Source organism: Centruroides vittatus, unplaced genomic scaffold (genome assembly GCF_030686945.1).
Source record: "Centruroides vittatus isolate TY-2023 unplaced genomic scaffold, ASM3068694v2 contig_971, whole genome shotgun sequence".
Taxonomy (NCBI): domain Eukaryota; kingdom Metazoa; phylum Arthropoda; class Arachnida; order Scorpiones; family Buthidae; genus Centruroides; species Centruroides vittatus.
The window spans coordinates 2,376,397-2,400,888 of NW_027122644.1; the positions used below are offsets into that span (position 1 = coordinate 2,376,397).

Genomic DNA, 24,492 nt, shown 5'->3' on the forward strand with positions numbered 1-24,492 from the left:
CTAATGTTTCAATTATACATAATTAAAAAATTCCAATATTAAAAGATATCAATATCAAACCACAACATTTTTAGTTATTAAATTTAAAGAAATGAAAATTTGAATAAATAAACAAAACATTTAATTTTCATAACAGGATTATCACCATAAGGAAAAACATTCTATTTATATACTAGATATTGGGTGATATCAATAAAAGATACTGATTAGGTTATGATACCAAGTTTACAACTTGATTTTCAATTTGTTTGGAGGTAGTCTTTTGCCTTGGAGTGATAAAAATCATATCTTTCACAATTAAAAATTAATACTAAATATAAATTCAAGGATCTTATGTAAAGAGAATTAGAACAATATACAGGTACTCCTCACTTTACGACCTATCTGCTTAATGACCACTCGCACTTGCGACCAATCGAGTTTCGACCTGCAATTCGGGGAATTCCCTTTCTCAGCTTGACTGTTGGTCAATGGCAAATGGTGACATGTGCACTAAGTGTACTATAATAGTCTTTTTATGAATAAATTTGAAGTTTGTTGCATAATTTGTATAATTTTACAACGATCCTATATTCCCTGCGTAAGTTCCTCGCTTATCGACCAATTTGCTTAACGACGTAGTCGTCGGAATGGAACTCGGTCGTAAAGTTAGGAGTACTTGTACAATTTAAATATTAAAAACAATATGTAATGATACAAATACATATGTCCAAATGTTTAAAATTTATTGGTTTTTTTCAGATAAAAAATATTACAAAACTACAAATATTTCAAAATGAAAATTAATGAGCACTACTATTGAATTATTTGGACTGTTAAATTTCACTCTGAATTATTTTAGTTTTATGATATATTTTGTCTGTTGTTGCACCAATGAATTTGAATGTGTTTGGATATAGTTTTTTTTTGTGTCTAATTGATTTTGGAAAGAAATATTTTGTTTTTTTTTTTTAAATCTAGAAACTTTTCATAATTATTATGATTTTATATTAAAAATGAATTATTTAATTAAATTATATTACTGAAACTTTATAGAACTTAGTGTGTGAAAAATTTGTATTTAAATATTTTTTTTTTTACATAATTAAAAAAAAATCTAAAGAGTAATAGTTCTCTAATAAGTTAAGAATAATAATGTTACTTTTCTGTGGATAAGTTAAGTACTTGGTTTAATTAATAATTATTGAATTAACTGCTTGAATTAATTATGTTTGATAAGAAATGAATGTTAGTGGTAGTTATTAGGAATGATAGTAGAATATTAGTAAGAAATTAAACAGATATAAAAATATGATATATTTTATCAAATTATCAATATTTATGAGTATAATTAATGAATAACAGTCCTTAGGAAAATTTCAAATTTTTTTTATATTACATAAGAAATTATTCCTTATTAATTAATTTTTTTTAATGTTTTGAATGGTACTTTCAAGATTGAACAGAATTTCCTAATACATTTTATTTATATAAAGACTAAATCAATATGCTAAATTTTGGTTCTGTATAATCTTAAAATCAAAATCTTTTGATTTAGTAAGGGTATATTTTGCAAATATAGTTTTCGATAAAATTTATCTATTATTACCAATATATATCAATATTTTACTATTTGTTTGTTTTTGTTTATTAAGCCTTGATTTTTTAAAATTTTTTCTGGATTTCATTTAGTTTGCTTTTTTTTGTTCTGGAATAATTTTATTTTGTTTTCATGAAATTCATATATTATGATATGTTATTTCAGTATCTATTATGTCATAATTGTACTTTCTTTATATTAAAATATTTCAGAAGTTAAATATTTTGAATATTAAGTAGAATTTCAACTATATAGACTGAAAAAGAAATAAAATGAATAAATATAAAGTACTTAAAATAATTATCCTTAAGTTATTCAAGAATCAGAAACTTTTTATAAAAACAATGAGATTTTTTTTTTTTTTTCAAAAACCACTCACTTCTTTTAATAATCTTCTGGTTCTAGAATATTTTATACCTTTAATAAAAAACTATCATAACTTCATGATTATGATAATTTTTTTCTTCAAAAGTCTATCAAGTAATAAACACGTGGTATGCTGGATGAAAAGTATAAATATCACTCACCAAACCAAAAATCCAGTTTATAGTTCAAAAAAGTGAAAGGATAACTTCAAACTTCAAAAGTCTATCTCCAATATTTTTAAATATTTGATTCTCTTCCAGAAATATTTTAAAAACCTTTATTCTATATTGTCCAATTATCTGTTCTTTTATATTAATTTTTACTTTGATTAGTTCAAAAGGAAGGGTGAGTTGCATATTAGATCTTTTTTCCTCTTTCAATGGCAAGAACACCTTTGATCAAGCTCAGTTTGTGAGCTCATTATTAGGAAACTAGGTGTTTATAGTTCTTCCAAATTTTCATTTACAACATTAGTTATGTGGATTATATGAGCATGTTCAATAGAAAACTGCAAAAGTGCCATTAAAAGTTGGGATGATGAGCAATGTCATAGTAATTTTGACACACAACACTTCCAAGTCAGAGGTAACAGTAAATGTGACTGGAAACACTGTTGATGTGTGAGAACATAAGACAACAGATTAAAATGGTGGCACCTTTTTTGACAAAAACCAATTGATATCCCATTGGCACATGCAGGTAAGAAGATGACTACATGAGTTGAACACAAGTGTATGAGTAGAGTTCTAAGGTTCCAAAAATAACCACAGTTCTGTCAAAGATTTTCTGCAGCCGAAACTGCAATAGATGCTATGGAGTATCTTCCACAGAACTGTGGCTGTTTTTGATTCTTAGAATTCTACTCATACCCCTGGGTGCAACTCATGCAGTTGTCTCTATACTATACCTGCATGTACCAATGGATGTTGATTGATATTTATCAAAAATTGGGCAACATTAGATTGCTCTTGCTTCACGCACTGCTGGAGAGACATTGCAATTTTATCGCTCTGTTGTCTTATGTTCTCACACATCAACAGTGTTGCCAGTCATATGTACTGTTGCCTCTAACTCAAAGTGTCTCATGTCAAATTACTGTGATATTGCTCATACTCTTGACTTTTAATGGAACTTTTTCAGTTTTTTATTGAATGTACTTTGTATCTTGATTCTATGGAAGTGTAAAACTAACTTGGATGGTTTCCTTCTGTTAATGAATAATAATTCCTAAGGACTAATCCAGTGATTCTCAACCACTGTGCCATGAGATTTTTGAAGTGTGCCGCTACTCAAATACCCATACATAAGTGATGTCAGACAAGTAGTTCAATCAGTTCTACCTACTAAGGTGCATTTGGAAATTGTAACTGGTGTTACCGGTAACTGCCAGTAGTTACCAAGGCATTTAGAAAACAACCTAAAGAACCAGCTGGGTTTAAAAATCACTGTTATGATGTCACTGGTTGACCTGCAGTACTTACTGAAGTAACCGTGTGTGCCGCCAAATTTTTAAATTATTAAAAGTGTACCATGACAAGAAAAAGGTTGAAAATCACTGGTATAATCCTACAAATAGACCAGATAAGTGAGACAAAATTAACTTTCTTGATATCAGTCTTTTGCTCACAGATTGATAAATTTACACAAAAGTCTTACTTAAAGCCAACCTTCCAATCATTTAGTATCCCTACTTCCTCCTTCAACCTCTTCATCTACAAAATTGCAGCCTTTCATGCATTAATCTTGTATATTCACTGCTCAAAGCTCATACATCAGAATACAGACCTAAATAGGATCATCATTCTAGCATTACAGAATAGCTTCCAGAGGCATAACATCTTCCACTTCATTGAGAACTTTCCACACATTGATCAAAATACATCAGAATGTAAGCATTTCTTTTTTCCTCCTCTCCTCCTCCTCCTTATTCACATACTCTAAAATTCTTCAACCTGTCTTCAGGTTTATTGCTAATAAAAATAATAAGCATATTGTTTACTGATTCAACTCAACTTAATATTGTCTCCTATGCAGTGACACATTTAGAAATATGGTGCGCTTATACCAACAATATGCAAGTTTCCCCAAAATAGTAATGTCATGTTTGCACTGAATAATTTTTTTTAATAATTTTAATTTTGTAATAATTGTATTTTATAGATTTTTAAATGTTGACAGGGCAAGGGGCACTGTATTGAAACCCATCATTAGTCCTACCACTCTGTTCATTCAAAATATATTTATATATTAATACTACTCAACTGATTTAATTTCCACTAATTCCTCTATGAAGTATTTCTACATAAAATTATTATTATTATTATTATTATTATTATTATTATTATTATTATTATTTTTGAATTTTTGCATTCCAAACTCTTGCACAACTAAGCCTGGGTCTAGTAAGTTTAATGGGAAATCTGTCATTGCACCTATAGAATGATAAAAATGATAAAGACCTCACAAATAAAAAATAGAGCAGTGGAATGTATATCATTCCAGCCATAAGTGAGGAGATTGGCATTGACATAGTGTGAGGACCATGAAACTTGTGCCACAGTTTGCTGTCAAGACACCGACAACAGCCAAAACTCCACTAGAGGAGGTGTATCGACTAACTAGAACGGCATAAAATATGGCATAAATTATGTGGGAATGTTGTAGGCAGAAGGCAGGTTCAGATGGTTCAAAAGACTGTTTATTGAGACTGTTTATTAAGACTGTTTATTGAAGACTCTTACAAAGTTCTTCAGATTCTCTTGTCAAGTTTGAAGAAACTCTCTGATCTTTCAATGAAGCTTTCTTGTCAAGACATCCATTGAAGAGAGGTAGAGAATCCACAATGTTGAGGAAGACAGTCATTCTTGTCAAAGAGGAGTACAGGCACATACACTTTAATGACTGGAAGAGAAGTCAGCAGTAATGAGATGCATGGCAGCAATACATATTTAATCTGTATTGTTGCCATGCCAGCAGAGTAGATGGGTCAAAGGGAGCCTGGCAGTTCTGATTGAAAGTTTGAAAAGGAACCCCATGTCCTTGATATATGGGTTTTTATAGGATCAATCATAATCATCAATTGTATATCCCGATTGGTCTTGTTCCCTTGTCCTTACTTCCTGATTGGTCTCTTATCTGTTTCCAGGGGTAATTTGAGATCAACTTGGGCCACAGGAAAAGTTGATGTCGATGTTCATTTTAACACTAAATTCTGAACTTCTGATCCCAACCTGAGATGTTTGATTTTAGAACTTACATTGTTTAAATCAAGAGCTGTGTACCCTTCCTTGACAGTTTAGATGTTAGTTACTCAAAATTCCAATGGTAAAAACTTGAAATATATATGTATTCTTGAACATGATGATGATATACATACATATATATATATGTATAATATCATCATCATCATCATTATGTTCAAGAGTCAAAATACATCTCTTAAAGTGTATTCCACAAAGAAAAAAATACAATATATATATATATATATATATATTTATTTATTTTTTGTTTTTCTTTGTTTTGGGATGTTTTATGTGAGGGTTCTGACCATGTTCAGGACTTAACAATAGGAAATGTTGGAATACACTTCAAGAGGTGTATTTGACTCTTAAACATAAAGATGATATTAATCCACTAGAGTTTTATCTTCCTTTGCAGAGGTAGATTGACAGATGACCAAATTATCAAAATAGTCTCTCACTCCTTTCATGCTAATATTATAAAGAACTGTGAAATTTATAATCACTCCATTACCAACATGTGTATAAACAGCAGGGACAAGGACTTTCTCTCCTGCCTAGCAATATCTCCTTAGTCTCTTGCATCAACCACCACCATTTAGTCTATTTCCCTCACTTGTTTTCTCTAACAGAATCTATCCCATCAAGAATAAACTAAACTGTTTTTTGTGTTAAATTTATTTAATTTGAAAAGCTTTTAATTACAAATGAGTACCTTCCTTCCACATTTCAAAATGTCATTTTTAAGTTGAGCATATATAACATTTGAATTACAAAGTATGTAAAAAGTAGTTAGTTGTTAAGATCCAAAGATCAGGCTATTAATTGGGTTTGTAGCATAAAATAGCCCAATTAATTAAAGACAATCTTCACCCGTGATTACCGGTACAAATAAATTCCAATACAGTCTCTTCAACCTTAAAATTCCCGGTACATAAGACGACAGTTAACACATGATGAATATTGTTAAATCAAAATGCATTTATCACAATAAAGATATTGAAGAGAAGTAAATTTATTTTTATTTGGTTATTTTTTAATGTCTCTCTTTAAAAATAGTTTGATTTTGGATAACAGTCAGTAAAGAAGTTTTGAATCTTAACACTACCTAGCTTTTAGATATTTTACATAATAACCAACTGAAGTTTTTAAAAGTTTTAAGTTATATCTTACTGCTTTTTAGTATTTAATTCAAATTACAATTTTTAAAAAAGGATGTTAAAAATATGTTTACAAACTGTAATTCAAATGTTATATATGCTCAACCTGAAGCTGACAGTTTGAAATGTTGAAAAAATTTGTTTGTAATTAAAAAGTTTTTGAACTAAACAACTTTAATGCCAAAAGACAGTTTAGCCTATTCTTAATCTAGCTTTGACATCATTAGAGAGCATATTTTTATAGTCTGTTCCATCTTCCCTTATTGACACCTGGCATTCCATTTTCAACTAACCATGCCTGTAGATGTCCTACTAACCAGATTAGAAACATTAGCATTCTTTAAATTTTACCCACTGTTAATTAAAGGTGCATTATGCTTGGTAGTTGCTAGGTGATGCTTGTAAGGTGAGTGAAGCCTCATAAGCTCAAACATAAATAAGTTTTTTTTAACGTAGTAAGTATGGTTGCTGTATATTCTAATTCTGTGTGTACCGTCCTTGTAATCCAAAAAAATTGATTCTGGTAGATGATCATACAGCAATGGTTAGGAAATTTATGGTTTATTTGCAGGGTTTTTTATTCAAATGCATTTCGGGTTGGCTTATGTTCCCAACCCCTCTTCAGTGATATTATATGATGGTACATCTTAAAATTATGTTTCTATATTTTAACACAGGTGTATAACTATTCTATTTGTAGTAAATCTGTATTATTTCCAATGAGGTAAAGTAGAGTAAAAACTAACTACAGGCATTTATCCGGTCTTAACCAAGTTACAGTATACCGTCAAGTGCTCAAGCACTTGACGGTATACTGTAATGGACCCAAGGTTGAAGAACACTGATTTAAATTATTTGTAGGCTTAATAATTTTGGTGTCTTTCCAACAAATCTCCACATTATCTTTGTTAGTGAAAGCAGAAAGAGCAGTGTTATTTAGATCTTTATTGATTGCATATTTATGCTCTTTAATTCTATCTGAGAGATTAAGTGAGATGGCTCCAATACATCAACTTCTTGTTGAAATGATGGTCTTTTATAGGGATGGAATACATACCAGAAGATACAGAGGAAGATTGCTATTTTATAATAATTAATTATATAAAAAGTTTTTAAATAAAATATCATAAAAGATCACACACAGTTCGAAATGTTGTTGCCAGGAAAGTTAAGTAACTTGTTTCTGGATATTTTAATTATTTTTTTTTATTTATCCATATTATTAATTACATATTTTAATTTTTTGATATTTTTATTTATTTTTTCTTTATATTTTTTTTGTTATTTGTTCATTTCTCTATTTGGAACATTGATATAAATGCTACTGGAAATTTTTAAATCTTTGAATTATTTTTAAAATATACTGGCTTAAAATGTTCATTATATGGAGCATTCTATTGTTTGTTGTTGGAAACTGAAGAGAGCCTATTAATGAGGCCAAAAACATTTTTCTTATTAAATACTGCTGGAAAGTAAAAAGATGTTTTGGTGTAAATTTGTTAACATCTTTTTCCAGTTTTGTTTACAAGTTAAATTCTTTTCCTAAATAGTTACCAAAGTTGTTTATTTTGTATTTTTTAATTATTTAATGTTTTGCCTATATACTACAAAAAATCATAAGCAACCTAATATTGATTCTTGATTTTTATAAACTTCAATAATAATGGATTTTGAAAATAATGAACAAATCCATTGTGTTCTAAAGCATCTGCAGAGCAGAAATACAGTATTTAAAAATATCAGACCATGACTATGAGTATTAGTTCATAGTCTGGTTGCTCTATTTGTTTGGTGTAATAGCTGGGCCTAATTTTATCCAATGTTAGACTTAGTGAAACAAAGGCAGACCAATATTTTATTTAACCTGGTTTTATGATTGGGAAAACTTTTCTAGTCATAAAACAGAGCAGTTGTCAGTGCTTTTAACCACAGAATGGTAACTCCTTGATCTGACATCATCTGTCTGGGACTCAGGTTGTTTATCCAGTGTTCAGGGATTTGAATAAAAGGAGGAAGAAGCAAAAAGATTAGCAGGATGGGTGGAATCTCAATCAATCAAGGAGACAAATTGAGTAAAGAACTCATTCATTTCATTAAAGAAGCTCCTCTGAGGAAAAGAAGTGAGATCTCAAGTGGCTGAAAGACAAGTTGAGTCAGGTACTTATTCTTCCATGCCAGTAAGGATGCAACTTAAGTCAGAGACTCTAGTCTAATGTGGGAATTTTATTTATATTAATAAATATTTATATTTGTTATTTGTATGTACAGTACATATATAGAATATGTTATATGAAATAATAATGTTTTATTTTTAGGGTTACCTTAACAGTTGAAGGCAAAATAAAAGGAATTTATTCATATGTTTCAATCTAGTAAATGTAGGCATATAATGTAAAGTTTCAATTTACACTTTTCTTTGAGACACAGAATGCAATTTTAAATATAAAGAAACTATTTTATCACGTAGACAACAAGTACTATCGAATTAAATAAACTGTGATAATGAATGTGCATGTTCTCTAGCAACAGAGCTGTTACATTTACTTATACTAATGTTGCCACCTAGCCAACAAATACAATGTAAAGTTGAAGCGCGATAGGAATACACAGACACTAATAATTATAAACAATTTAGCACTTTTGTCAAATTTAAGTCTAAGTGGTTATGATTTAACTATTAACTGTTCTATCAATTGAAAAGTAAGGACATTTTGTTTATTTTTTAAATACAGTATGGACACAAACAAAGCCTATAAAGTACAGACTGTACCAAATACAGATATATGTTAACCCTATTTATTTTATATCTTTAATATATTGCAAGTATGTATTATTGTTTTTAAGAAACTGTTTTTGACAAATTAAAAAATATTAAAATTTTCAAATTTATAAGATAAATATAAATGTAAAAATTAATACAAGCTAGTCTGAAAGTGTGGAAACAAGCATATAAAACAAAAACTGAATTGGCAAACAGTGTAGCAGTTAATGTTCCTATACAAGATATGGGAGAAGGGAAACTTGTTAGGTTATGTCACTTACATTGCTGCCATCTTAAATCTACTATCTTGAATTTATTCCCAAGTTTTTAAATGAAAAAGTGGACATGTAACATAATCAACATAATGGAGAATTTTATCAGAAAAAACAATGGTGTGCTTAATTTTAATGTAATTGTACTCATTTACAAGTTTTAAATGATTTTATGTGGAACAAGTAAAATGCTGTATGCATAATTATAATGTTCCTAAAATCTTTCAAATTATTTTATCAACGTTAATTTTGACACACAAAGTTTACAGGATATGTTCTATGTGTTAGCTGCCATTTTGGAATCAAGATTATCCTGCTTTTTCATTCTTGATGAACCTTAACTAATACATTTATCTAAATACTAACAAAAGCATCAACAATATGCTGTTTCATAATAATGGCATTGGTTGAAATCTTCTGCAATCACTTAATGTGAGGATGATCTCGGCTTGTTCTGCTGGTGTTAATGCCATCATCATTTAAGTCATTTATGAAGAAAGAAAATTATTTGAACCTTGAAAATGAGCAGAAGTACATTAAAATTAAACACATTGTTGTTTTTCTCATAAAATTTTCCACCAGTTTCATGTGTCACATGCCCACTTTTTCATTTAAAAAAACTGGAGTTGAATTCAAGATGATGGATTTCAAGAGTGTTATTGTATTGATGACATGGTATAATAGGTTTCCCCCTCTCCTATATCAGGTATTGGGACATTGGATCATTGTTTACCAACTCAGTTTGGTTTTATATGATTGACTTTTGGACCACCCAGTGCATTCATTCACACACATATACAGTAGTGCCTTGGAACTCAAATATCCCAGAAGTCAAACAACTTGGGATCTGAATAATTTCTGCAAGGAACTCAAACACAAAGACAGCTGTACTGTACAGTGTATGATATCTCTATGAGTTTGTGGCAGTGTTGTCATAGTTGGTTCATTTTTATTTTGGGGTATTAAGCATAATTTTAGGGCTACAAAATAAAAGTCTATTATTTTTCTAAATTCATTTGTACAAGTTCGGAACATACATTGAATGAGCCCATCTGCATACAGTTTATCTACTGCATTTTATTGCATTATGTATTTTTTCATTGTTTTTAATATATTATTATTATTATTATTTTCATTATTTTATGTATCAATTAGGGCATTACTTGTGTTATTTTAAATTATGATTTTTTAGAATTAAAATGGATATTTTGGGGGGGTTTGGGAATGGATTAATTTAATTTACATTATTCTTTATAGGAAAACTAGCTTTGTAACTTAAATGCTCTCTAAGAACAAATTGAATTTTAGTCTCAAGGTATCACTGTGTATCATTGCAATAAAAATTATAATTTAATAGTACAATAATTTATTACTCAAAAATTTTTACAATTCAAAATGTTTTCAGTGTTACTATATTTTCAACATTGTTTCATATAAATATATAATAACACTATAGTTCATTCTTTTTACCTCTATGTCCTTATTATAAATTTTTGTGTATATCCTATTTACTTGGATCTCTTTGATTAATAGGACTTATTATACTTGTGTAGTTTCTGATTAGCAAATAGAGGAGACTTTTGACTAAGTTCTCCTCTACTTGCTAATTGAAGCTCTGCATATATAAAGCTTGTTGCATTATCTAAAAATATCAAAACTCACTCAGAACATTTAAGGAGCCAGAAAAGGTTTTACTGTAATTGTAGAATGATCAATGTTAATCATTCTACAATTAAAACCTTTTGAGTGATTTATGGTATTTTTACATAAATTTATGGAATCATTTTATACTCTGAATTGTTATTTTATGATCAATTATAGTATACATTTTGTTTCCATAAGTCATTATTTTTTTTATTTTACATATTTACAAGTCTAAATTAAGTTTTATTTTGATAAATAATTATTTGTGAAAGTACTGTTACTACATTAAATATTTCTGCTTTTCCCTCCAAAAAGAAGAAAATGCAGAAGAAAACCTGAAACTATTTGTATTATTTCTATGTTAATTTTTATGTTAATTTTAAAGTTATTTCATTTCACAAATATATTTTATATGGTTTAATTATTTCAACTATATAATGGCCTCTAGTTTATTTTATAAAACAAAGTATCATATGTTGTTCGTACAGCCAATCTGTTTTATAAAATAAGAGTAGGATGGAGGAGGAGGAGTTGAATTTTAATAGCAGGTATATATTATATTTTGTTAGCTATTAATTTATTTTAATTAAGAAGAATTAGATTTTAAAATGTCATATATCTCACAGTTTATGTTAATAGTATTTTAACCAATTATTTTTCTTTTATAATTTACTTTATACTTCTAATAAAAATAAAAAATAGTGAAAAAATGTATAAATCTTCAGTTTTCTAATAACTTCTTTTAATTTTATTTGAAGGATAACACATTCTAATAACTCAGATCTTAATTCATTTATATACTTCTATAGGTCTTCTTCATAAAATTGCCTTTTATTATTTCATATTTTATGGAAGTTCATACTAAACATTTTATATTTACATGTGCTGGAAGGAAATAAAAAACAAATTTTGTTTTAAGTAGTCAAGAAATTAGTTCACAAGAAAAAACAATTGAAATATATCATTTGACAGTCATCTTTTGCTTTTTTGATATCATGGTAACAATTTGATTTGGTTAATGAGTCTTTCCAGTATTTTAAATACTTTTCAATTTCTATAATCTACTATTCAAATTCAAAATTTAGGATTTTTGATTACATTAGTATATTTATATGTCTATATCAATTTCCAAAATTTCTTGGCACTGACAATATAGATTGTCCAACAGTTATATTTATTCTAATAGTGCTATCAATTTTTAATTTTAACAAAATTTTATTAATTATTAAAATATTAAAAACTTTATTAAGTTTTTGTGAAAATTCAGTATTAATTGATGTAATTGAATGAATATCTGTTATTAGTAAAGACCTGATTGTTTTATGTTTAAAAAATTATTTTACAAATTTTTATTTAATTATAAAATCAGTAAAAATTATTGTTTTACAAATACTTGTATCATTTATTTCTTTTGAAAATAAAAATTACATTAAAAATGTTTTTAATACTTATAATAATTAGTAAAAATGATAAATTTTTTTAACTTGTTTATTGAATTTGTAAAAAAAATTTTACTTTTCTATAATGTTTCAGATATTGTAATTTCCTTTATATAACCTACATCTGTAAACAACCTGCAAAATTGCAAAACTACATGGTCTATACCTGCTTTCTGATATACTTTAAAACACAGACAACCTGCAGGTTATACATTGGAAATTATGACACTTTGAACTGTAAGTTATATTGTTACAAGGGAGAAGTCAAGGAAGAAAATTTATTATATATTATACAGTTATATTCAAAGTCTACAAAACAAAGGAAAATTATAATTTTAAACTAAAATTCAAACAAGTATTTAATAAATGTTTCTTAGAATAAACTGTCAAAAACTTATGTTGAATACAGATTAAATAAATTATAAACAAATGATGAAAATAATGACTTTCAACATTCATTCAGAAATTTTCATAAAAATGCAAAAAAATTATATAAATAAATTCAAGGGGCTGGGAATGCTAACATGTTTAATTAATTTAAAATTACCATTATTTATTTATTAAAGAACTTCCAGTAAATAAAATGTTAACTAACATATGAGAATAGATTGGAAAATGTTTTGATACAATGTATTGAAAATTAAAATTTATGAATATTGAAATATCCTCTTGAAATATTTATCCTTCAAAAATTCAATAATCAAATATGTTTATATAAGATAAATAAGATACAATTGTCAACATTAAAAATGTATAATTAATAATTATTTTTTTTTGAAGATGTAAATCATTTATAAAAAAGAATATAAACACTTCTGAGATTCAAAATTAGTACTTCTCAGAAAGTATGTTCATACATTTACTGTATAAATTCTAAGAGTTATATTTGAATATTTACACTATCATTTATTTAATATCTTAGGGTTGTTTTTAGAATTATGATATCAATACTTTTATTTATGTACTAACAATATTACTGAAACAAAATTGAAGTAAGCTAATGAAATTATATTATTTTCATAAAACTTTTTAGTTTGCAAAACAGAATTATTTTTTATTATATAACATTCTAAATTTATTTTATGTACACAATTAGGATTTAACATCATTTTAAAATGTATTCATAGATTTAAATCAAATATATAATATATGAAAACTGTATGAATTGTTTCTAGATATACTGGAAAATAATAAAAATTTTAATCAGATTTTATTAATTTAAAAATTTAAAAATAACTATATTAATATAACTTTTTTTTAAGTATTTAAAATAAATTTTTTTACTGGTAATAAAGAATAGACTTGTTATTAATAGATTGCATTATTATTATTATTATTATTATTATTAATTAATAAAAATTAGATTTATAATATTTATAATTATAAATAATATCATAAATAGTTTAAATATATCTATTAGTTGGTTAAAAGTTATTTAAATTAAATTTATTAGTAATTAATATTATTAAAATCTAGATAAATAAGGAAACTGAAATGTTGCTATTTGTATTTTGAAAAACTTTTTTAAATAAATTTTTTTTTCCTTTATAGAATTTAATTTTATAAGTTAAGTCAAAAAATATAAAGCTTGTAAAGTTTTTACATTGGAATACAGAATTTTAGTTTCTAGTTGATTATAGTCTTCAAAAATTTAACTCTAAATTCATTTATATATGATTTTAATAAAAAAATTATTTATAAATAATTTTTTTATTTGTTAAAAGTATTTGATACGTAGTGAGAGAATTCTAGTCAAACATATAGAATTAATAATTTTATGGCAGATCTTTTCAAGCATTAAGCACTTTATTAAAAAAATTTATTTTATTATATAATAAGATAAAACAATACAGATTTTCAAGAATTCAAAACTTTTAAAATAAAAATTTGGTTTTAAGATGTATTTAATATTTTAGCAACAGTTATTCGTATTAAATTTAAAGTTAACAAGAATAAACTTAAATATATATGTTTAATCTAAGCTTAAAAAATCATAGTAAAACTGATTTTTTACTTAAAGTATACATCAAAAATTAAGGCTATAATAAAGTATAATTAATTGGATATTTAATTTTTTATTATTGTTTACTTTAAAAATATTTAAATTATTATAGATTTTACAGTAAGAAAATTATATTTTGCATCATTATTTTAAATATTTTTTCAAACTGTCTTCAATTTTACGATCAAAAATGTTTTTCCAATCGAAGCTTTGGTTTCATTAATTTTATATAATTTTAAAAATATCCATTAAGTTTTGAAATAACTGGAGAGATAGATCACAAAAACTTGCATCTTTAAAATCGAGCAATGAATTTAATAAAACGAGAACATTTTCAATCAGTTTCACTGATCATCATCAGTTACAACCATAGAGATGTGGATAACTTGTCTACAGCATGGTGGACTGTTTACAAAATTTAATTTTATTAAAGGATATTTATTCATTTATTTTTACTTTTTATTTTATTTCTTTATTTCTTTATTTTATTTATTTCACTTGCAATTACTGTTATTTATTTATTATTTTAAAATAACATCCTTGTATTCAAATTCTTTTTCTTTTACAATTGTACTTATGTTTTTTAAATACTTGTATTAATACTTGTATTCATGTTTTTTTATTTTTCTGTTTCTTTGTAACTGAAAAAGATTAATGAAACTGATCAAAAATGTTCTTGTTTTATTAAATTCATTGCTGGATTTTAAAGGTGTGAGTTTTTTAAATGATTTTTAAAATTAATAATTTGTTTATAATTTTACAAGCTTTAATCATAATTTCAATAATTTTTATTCATTGAATTCTGAATCTGCTATTAATTGTGATATATACCATTTAGGATATAGTGTTTTAGTAAGTGCAATTTATGATTTTAGAAATAATACCTGGAAAATTATTTATATAGTTTTATGAGAAATTTATAAATTTTACAAAAACTTTGCTATTTGAAAATTTTATTTCATATAAAAATAATATTGTTTTATATAAATTACAAATCAATTTTTAGAAATTTATATTAAAAATTTCTAAAAATTAAAAATTGAATTAAAAAAAATCTGGCTTGTTTAATTTTTACTTACTGTTTTTATTTTTTCCTTGCACTATTAAAATAAATTTTTTAAATTTCATTTAATCAAGTTTTGCTTTAAAAATTAAGATTTAGATATTCTCTACTGTGGATGGCAGTGATCATTTCCTAGCAAATACTGTAAAGATAACTAGATTTCACATAATAGATATTTTCAGATTTTTCCTGAAAGCTAATAAACCATCTTTTCTGTTCTTCAAATTTTATCTCATCTGTCATGGTGCTCAAAAATAATTCTTGAATTCTCATCAAATCTGCATGCAGAATGTGATGACATTTATAATATGGTATAATGTATATTTCTTTCAGTTCTTTACAGCAACATTTGCTATTGAAGCAGGCATGAAACTTCTGGCCATGAGTCCAAAGTTCTACTTTCAGGAAGGATGGAATATTTTTGATTTCTTCATTGTAGCATTATCTCTTTTGGAACTTTGTTTAGAAGGTGTGCAGGGATTATCTGTTTTAAGATCATTTCGATTGGTGAGTATTTATGTTTAAATAGTTTTAAGTTTCAAATTTTATATGTAATATATTTTCATATAAATTTCTTAAATTAATTCAATATAAATTCAAAAAGTTTATAATGTGAATATATTATAATTATTTCATCTTTTCATAAAAACATTATAGATAAATAGTGTTATCATTTATATATCAACATATAAAATTTTATTAAGTAAAATTACACTTCACTCTGACACCGGGGATGAAATACTAAATACTGAACCTGTTACCGGTGTAATTTGCGTGAAAAAATCTTCTTTCCACAAACGTTTTCGAGCTTTCCAAATAGCTCTTCTTCAGGTAGAGAAAAAATTCCGACGAAACACTTCGAAAAAGGAACGTAGACATTTAAATAAAAAACCGAATCTAAAAATAGAACGCAGATGTTTAAACAAAAATATGGAACTCGCATAACAAACAAACATTAAGGTGGTCATGCGCATTCGTGCGCTGATGTTGGTATTTATAGATCGTTGTTTATGAGGGCCTGCCACGCTATAGAAAGATTAATCTCATCCTTCCGATTTATACATGTGGTCCGGTGGTTAGCCTTACAGATGGATATAGCTTCCCGCCATTTTAGTTGCTCCAGGTGGGGCGTAGTGTCGATGATGTCAGCTTTGTCGAACTCCGGTTCTATATCGGGATCAGATGCAAAGGTGGTTAGGGCCGTGGTGTACCGCCCGTGCCGAAGGTCCGCTTGATGTTCTTGCACTCTGGTATTTAAAGATCGCTTGGTTGAGCCGATATATACAAGGCTCTCGTTACATCTGTTATCTTTCAGCGGGATAGAGTACACGCCAGGAAGCCTGCCACGAACTGGACTGCCTTTTCCATTTCTGAGGATGTCGTAGATTGTCGGGCATCTTCTATAGGCTATTTGTAATTGTTGTTTTCAGCGATCTCGCTATATCGCTTTAACATATGGGTTAAAGGTGACTGGGAGGCGTGTACGTTCATCCTGGCCAGTGTTGGTCTTCGTGCGCGTAGTGGGTGCGTATTGTGAGCGTTGAAGTCGCTCAATTAGACGGTGTGTTAGACCATGGTAACCGTGCTTGGCTGCTATCCTCTTGATATAATTCAATTCGGTGTTGAGGGCTTGCGTGGTGGACGAGTGGGAAAAGGCCCTTTTAATCAAAGTATTAAATGCTGCAGCCTTGTAGGTGAATGGGTCAGATGAACCCACCGGTATGTATATAGAGTCGGCATAAGGTTTACGGTATACCGACGTGACGATGGCGGATCCTTCTACTTTAATGTTTATATCCAAAAAATGGACCTCAGTATTGCTAGATTGTTCCATTTCCAGCGTTAGGCCGTAGGGATTATCGTTAACGGTTTGTACGAAATTTGAGATGTCAGGTATTGTCTTCCACATGATGAGGATGTCGTCCACATACCTCTTATAGAGTAAGATGTTCGGGAGAAACAGCGGAAGTATTTTTCGTTCCAGTTGCCTAACGACTATTTCGCATAGGTTCCCGGATACTGGGCTACCCATGGGGACTCCTCTTTTTTGTTTGTAGACTTCTCCGTCGAACGCAAAGATAGAATTATAACAGATCAGATGGGCTAATTCAATGACTTGGTGGTGTAATGCTTGTTCTTGAGTCAAATTAAGCAAAAGGTCCCTAAGGGAGCAAAAAGCTGGAGGGAGCTCCACCGATGGGTACATAGATTTAAAGTCTAGCACGGTAATATACTGCGGCGTCGAACATACAGCCCGAAGGAGGTGGATGAGCTCAACTGGGTTATCGATGGTATATGGGTAGCCCTTTACCCACTCATCCACCACGCAAGCCTTCAACACCGAATTGAATTATATCAAGAGGATAGCAGCCAAGCACGGTTACCATGGTCTAACACACCGTCTAATTGAGCGACTTCAACGCTCACAATACGCACCCACTACGCGCACGAAGACCAACACTGGCCAGGATGAACGTACACGCCTCCCAGTCACCTTTAACCCATATGTTAAAGCGATATACAAATATACAATTACAAATAGCCTATAGAAGATGCCCGACAATCTACGACATCCTCAGAAATGGTAAAGGCAGTCCAGTTCGTGGCAGGCTTCCTGGCGTGTACTCTATCCCGCTGAAAGATAACAGATGTAACGAGAGCCTTGTATATATCGGCTCAACCAAGCGATCTTTAAATACCAGAGTGCAAGAACATCAAGCGGACCTTCGGCACGGGCGGTACACCACGGCCCTAACCACCTTTGCATCTGATCCCGATATAGAACCGGAGTTCGACAAAGCTGACATCATCGACACTACGCCCCACCTGGAGCAACTAAAATGGCGGGAAGCTATATCCATCTGTAAGGCTAACCACCGGACCACATGTATAAATCGGAAGGATGAGATTAATCTTTCTATAGCGTGGCAGGCCCTCATAAACAACGATCTATAAATACCAACATCAGCGCACGAATGCGCATGACCACCTTAATGTTTGTTTGTTATGCGAGTTCCATATTTTTGTTTAAACATCTGCGTTCTATTTTTAGATTCGGTTTTTTATTTAAATGTCTACGTTCCTTTTTCGAAGTGTTTCGTCGGAATTTTTTCTCTACCTGAAGAAGAGCTATTTGGAAAGCTCGAAAACGTTTGTGGAAAGAAGATTTTTTTCACGCAAATTACACCGGTAACAGGTTCAGTATTTAGTAAAATTTTATTAACTCTCAACAAATATTCTGTACAAATCTGCTATCACAGACAAAGCATTAGAAATAATAGAGTTTGTAATTGTTTATCAGTGCTATATTCAATTTGTATCTTTAAAAATATTATGGTCGAATTCACTTAGGAGAGCATTGGATAAGGAAGTACTTTGCTCAAGAGAGCACTCTTCTATGCACCAGATTTTCTCTATTATGTTTTACTATAGTAGAACTCTTGTTAAAAGAACAGTAGATAGTAGAGCAATTTGTTTAAATAACAATTAATTTAAAAAATGCACTATGTCAGCAGCAGTCTTTAGAGCAGCAGTCTGCTTAAGGAAGCAATATTTTAAGGAAGATTTATAAGGGTCCTCCTTTAATTTTACAGTATATCACTACCCAGGGTGCCTGGTGACAGAACTCTCTAAATTATAATATTTCTTGAGATTTGGTGAAACCTTCCATGGATCAGTTTTCTAATAAATGAACAGTTAAAAGATTTCTTACAGAATGACAATGAACAAACAGTGCAGATCACATATGCATTCTCATCTCAAGAGGACAAGGCAAGAAGTGATTAACAACCAGATTCCAAAAGTTACATTACCTTACTTTAAGATAATACTGTACTTATTTGTTTTTATTTTGTATGTTCCATTAGAGAGCACTCAGAAATTTTGGAGCAAGGATGTTCACTAGGCCTCTTACTGTAATTTTGTGGAAATAGTGAAAGTAATATGATTGGAAAATATACTGTATTTATTGATTATTCAATAGAACAATGAAATAGATTATATAACAGTGGAAACTAATATATAGGTTAGAATATGATTTGATGATAAATTTTAACATTTCCAGCTATGTTATAAGTAAGGCCTGAAAGTTCGTGCAAATATATGTTTCTCCAAACATTTCTTTATATCTTTAGGTAATGTCTAAAAAATGGGTTTAAACAGAAAAAAATTAAATACCTTCTAAAACCGATAACCGGTGCGAACTATTTTTCGAAATGGCGAATGTTTTCACTGCCCCTCCTGGGCTCTTCCTCAGGCCAATTCTGGATTATCAAATCCAGAATTGGCCTGAATTGATAATCCAGAATTAAAGCCATATAAAATGGGTTTATATGGCTTTGTAAAAGTTTTGGAGTAATGAGCATAATTTGGCATTTTTGATGTTACATCGTATTGAGGGCATAGAGTTGAATGGAAGCGTATCTTGTACAAAATAAGCATTTCTGTGCATGAAATGTATGTTTAATTAAGCAAATAACGAGATAAAATAATTAAGAGTTAGTATTTTTGTTATATTTTCTCCTTTTTTATTTTTGTTGTTGAATATCAAAATACTTAATTTTGTATTAGTTCACACTAATTTCTTTTGGTTTGTATACTTATTTTTTTATTCATGGACAGAGAAAGAAAGTTACTTATTAAATAGTAAGAAAGCAAAACTTTACTGAATCAAAATGTAAATGAATTACATGGAAATGCAGACATAACTATAAATTTTTCTGATGTTGAGCCAGTATTGACCTATTTACAAGTAAGGAACAGGGTAGGTGACTGCAGGTGTGTACAAAAGTTCCAACTGAAAAGTTGATCACACTAAATTAATAATAAAAGAATAAGAAATTAATAAAATTTTATTTCCTATTCTTGTTAATTGTTTATTAATTACTTATTTTTGTTATTTATTGTTAATTACATTTACTTTTAATTTTCATTGTATTTAAATGTTCATATTCATTGTATTTTTTATATTTTTATATTTATTTTGTTTGTATTTTGAATGTTCATTTCAAAAATGTTCTAATTTCAAATATACAATTGAAGATGATCTATAAACTTAGGTTGAAAATATTTTTGTTTCATTAAACTTTTACTGTAGTCTAATTTGCAGTGTGAATTTTATTTGTGGCATTCTCTCCAATTTCCAGAGCAATTACTTTTAAAAATTTCTTATAAGAATAAAAATTATTAAATTTATATTTTGTATAGTAGCATTATGGAGAATTTATCATAGTTTGTAATTTTCTTTATTCATAACAGTATTTATTTTTTTATTAGGAATTAATTTTTATTAGAATTAATAATAAACTGTTTATAAATAAAAATATCTTAATTTGGTATTTTTTTCAATATTCATAAGTAACTATCTAATTCCAGTTTAAAAAATGAGACCTGTATTAGTGGTTTCTGGTTTTAAAATTTAGTGGTGTTTCACTTAACTATTATTGAGACTGGAGATCAATAAATGAGACAGAAAGAGAGAGAGATGTAAAGTTTTTCATTATATTAATAAGTTAAATCATTTACATCAATTTTTAAATTAAATTAAAGAAACAATTAATCAGTTCTGTTTAGAAACTTTGACTTCTTGAAATAAAAGTGAATAAATGTTTCATTCATAACATTAACGTTTAAATTTTGAAAACTCAAAATATTTTATAAAAATCGGAATAAAAAACTTAGGGGTAGAATAGAGAGAACATTTCCAAAATATATACTGAACAAGTTGTACTCTTTAATTTTGTTAAAAATTTAAGAGTACAACTAGTTAATTGATTTGGAAAATAGAATTTTAATTTTAACAGGAGATTAAAACTACTCTCAAAGATAATTTTTAAATATGTTATTGGTATGAAAAACATAAAAGAAAAGGTAGAGAACATTATTCTAATGCATTGAAACTTAACAGCTTGGGAGACCAAGAATAATAAATATACACCATTTGACATTAGATAACAATATAAGCAAAGATGTCACAATTACAAGTCAATTATAATTACTGATATAAATGTATTTTATTTCTATCATAATTTTCTAATGATCAAAAATCTTGTCGGTTTTTTAAAAACCATAATTTACTACTATTCCAAAAATTGAATCTCTATTTAAAAACTCAACAAAGGTTTATCTATCAGGCCAAAATGTTTGTCTTAATTAAAATTATTTGCTGGAAAAGTGTGTGTGTTTGGTGACTTTATATATTACAGGTATATTAAAAGCCTTATTGAAAATGTATTGTCTGGAATTACAATTTGCTTTATCATATATATGTGATATTTTTGTATTTTATTCATAATAACTTAATTAGTTGAAAAGATTCTTCAGTTAAGTAAACATTTTCTATATTTTTAAATTTATTTTGGCAATAACACATTTTTAGAATTTGGTTTGTAGATCATTTAAACTTTGCATTCAATAATGTAAAAATTATTATAAAGATCAAGAGTTTAAACGATGACAAAATATATAATTTCTTTCTAATTGCTTAATATTATCATATAATTTAATCAAAACATAATTTTATTTTGGCCATTTTAAAAATTAATATTCTTAATTAATATTCATGTATTCTGTCTTTAATTATCTCCAATATCTATATATATTTTTTTTTTATTAATTATTTTTATTTTTTGTTTTATTTTGTTTCAGTCATTTATTTAAAATGACAAAAAGTGTGAATTATAATGTAAAATTTGCTTCAATAAAATATTGATCATTATAATTCAGATATAATTTTTATTATATCTGAAAATAATGTGCTTATTTGTATTTAGGTAAGTAATATACAGTATAATGTATAAATGGCAACAATATAATATTAATATTATATGCAATAACATTAGTGATATTTTAATTTTAATCTGATTATGACAATAGTTTGAACAATAAAATAATAAATGACAAAGCTATTTTCATTAACTTTTATTTTTTTGCAACAAATAGGACTTAAACAGAATGAACAATAAACTGATACCAATAAATAAAATATTAACTTAATTTTATTCCTTCTTTACAGAGAATTTTGGTTAAAAAAAAAGGGGGGGCTTTTAGTTCAGTTTTTCCAAGCCAAATAAGGTGTATGAAAATATTTTTATATTAAAAATCATATAAATTGTAAAAAATAATGAGAGCTATTTCTGTATGCTGTAATGAAACAACATTAATTGGATAATGATTGTAATTTTTAATTTTTATTGTTGACATTATAAGAAAAACTTACGAAATTATTTGATTAAAATTTTGAAAACTGTAAATTCCTTTTATTTCTTATTTATAAATTTTATGTTGAAGAGTGGTGTACTTATAAAAGTTTCATTTATTTTTAAACTTCATAAATTACATATAAACTATATTATTGAGTGGTTCAGATGTTTATGTAATCATTAATTAAATCTATTAAATTCTGAATATTTAGAAATATAAATAAGTAATCATAAAATATGTAATAAAATCTATGTAAAATAATAGAATTTTTAAATTTTTTTTGTAGCTTCGAGTATTCAAATTAGCTAAATCTTGGCCCACTCTTAATCTTTTAATTTCAATTATGGGTAAAACTGTTGGTGCATTAGGAAATTTGACATTTGTATTAGGTATCATCATATTTATTTTTGCTGTTATGGGAATGCAGTTGTTTGGAAAGAATTATTTTGAAGAAGTTCACAAGTAAGAATGACTTTGAAGTATTAATTATGTTTTGTAAATAATAAAATTTATAGAAAATTTAAAAATTGTTTAGGTTTCCAGATGGAGAAATGCCTCGGTGGAATTTTAAAGATTTCATGCATTCTTTTATGATTGTTTTTCGTGTCCTTTGTGGTGAATGGATTGAATCAATGTGGGATTGCATGTGGGTTTCAGGCTGGCCCTGTATTCCTTTCTTTATGGCCACTGTTGTTATTGGCAATCTTGTGGTATGTTAGTTAATTCAATTATTTCATATAAAAATTTCTAAAATAAAAATTATAATAAAATTAATTTAAAAAATAAAAAAACAACTCACAATTTAAATAAATTTTAATTTAATTCTTTATTATATATTATGAATTGTATAACAGGTGCTGAATCTTTTTCTTGCCTTGTTGCTGTCTTCATTTGGTGCCTCTAACCTGTCCCAAGCTCCTTCAGACAGTGCAGATACAAAAAAATTAGCTGAAGCATTTGAGCGATTTTCTAGATTTTTTAATTGGATCAAAGGATTCTTTTTGGCTATAGTAAAGGTAATTCAATTAAGCATTAAAAGTTAAATTATTAAATTTATTTTGAATTATTTATTAGTAAATTCTGATTTTATTGTGAATATGGATATTGTTATTAACTTTCTCTGAATTAGTTTGTTTAAAAACCTATAATCGGCATTTTTTATAAAATTTTAAATGTTTATTATACAGACATCATCAATAACATTTGTATAATTCTATAAAAAAAAAGAAAGATTAATAGTTATTTATTATATTTGTCAACTTGGACATAAATTATTAATAGGACGGTTAAACTGGTGTAAGTATTATTGCAAAATTTAGCATACAAAGAAAACAGACTTTTTTTATTGAGCCTTCTGTACACATACTTTTGTTTACAACTGTGTTTTGGGCTATCATGCCCTTCTTCAGCAGGGTTACAATGGCTAGTAGTTTCTTTAATTTGTAATTTTAAAACTTAATATTAGAAGTCAGAACTAGATTATTTATCTTCTTTATATCATGCTTTTGTAGTCTTATTTGTTTTTTTTTTTACTTTTTATTTTTTTTAAATTCTTTTTTGTAAAAAAGAACAAATAAGACTACCAACTCTGAGCCTACCAGTAAGTATATGCAGAAACCTACAAAAGCATGATATAAAGAAGATAAATAATCTAATTCTGACTTTTAATATTAAGTTTAAAAATTATTGGGTTGTTCAGAAAGTAATTTCGTTTTTTTATTACTAGAGGAATTAGATGTATTTTTACCAGCCAATTTTATTTTAAAC

The 24,492-nt window shown here is 27.6% G+C and overlaps 1 protein-coding gene across 1 annotated transcript in view; it reads left to right on the plus strand.

The window, feature by feature from the left end:
- Positions 1 to 24,492, plus strand: part of LOC136985578 (sodium channel protein para-like) — a 324,996-nt gene that overhangs the window by 201,242 nt on the left and 99,262 nt on the right. The window contains 4 exon segments of the mRNA XM_067282895.1: positions 15,859 to 16,032; positions 23,012 to 23,187; positions 23,261 to 23,435; positions 23,580 to 23,741. Coding sequence (XP_067138996.1) covers positions 15,859 to 16,032; positions 23,012 to 23,187; positions 23,261 to 23,435; positions 23,580 to 23,741 — 687 coding nt within the window.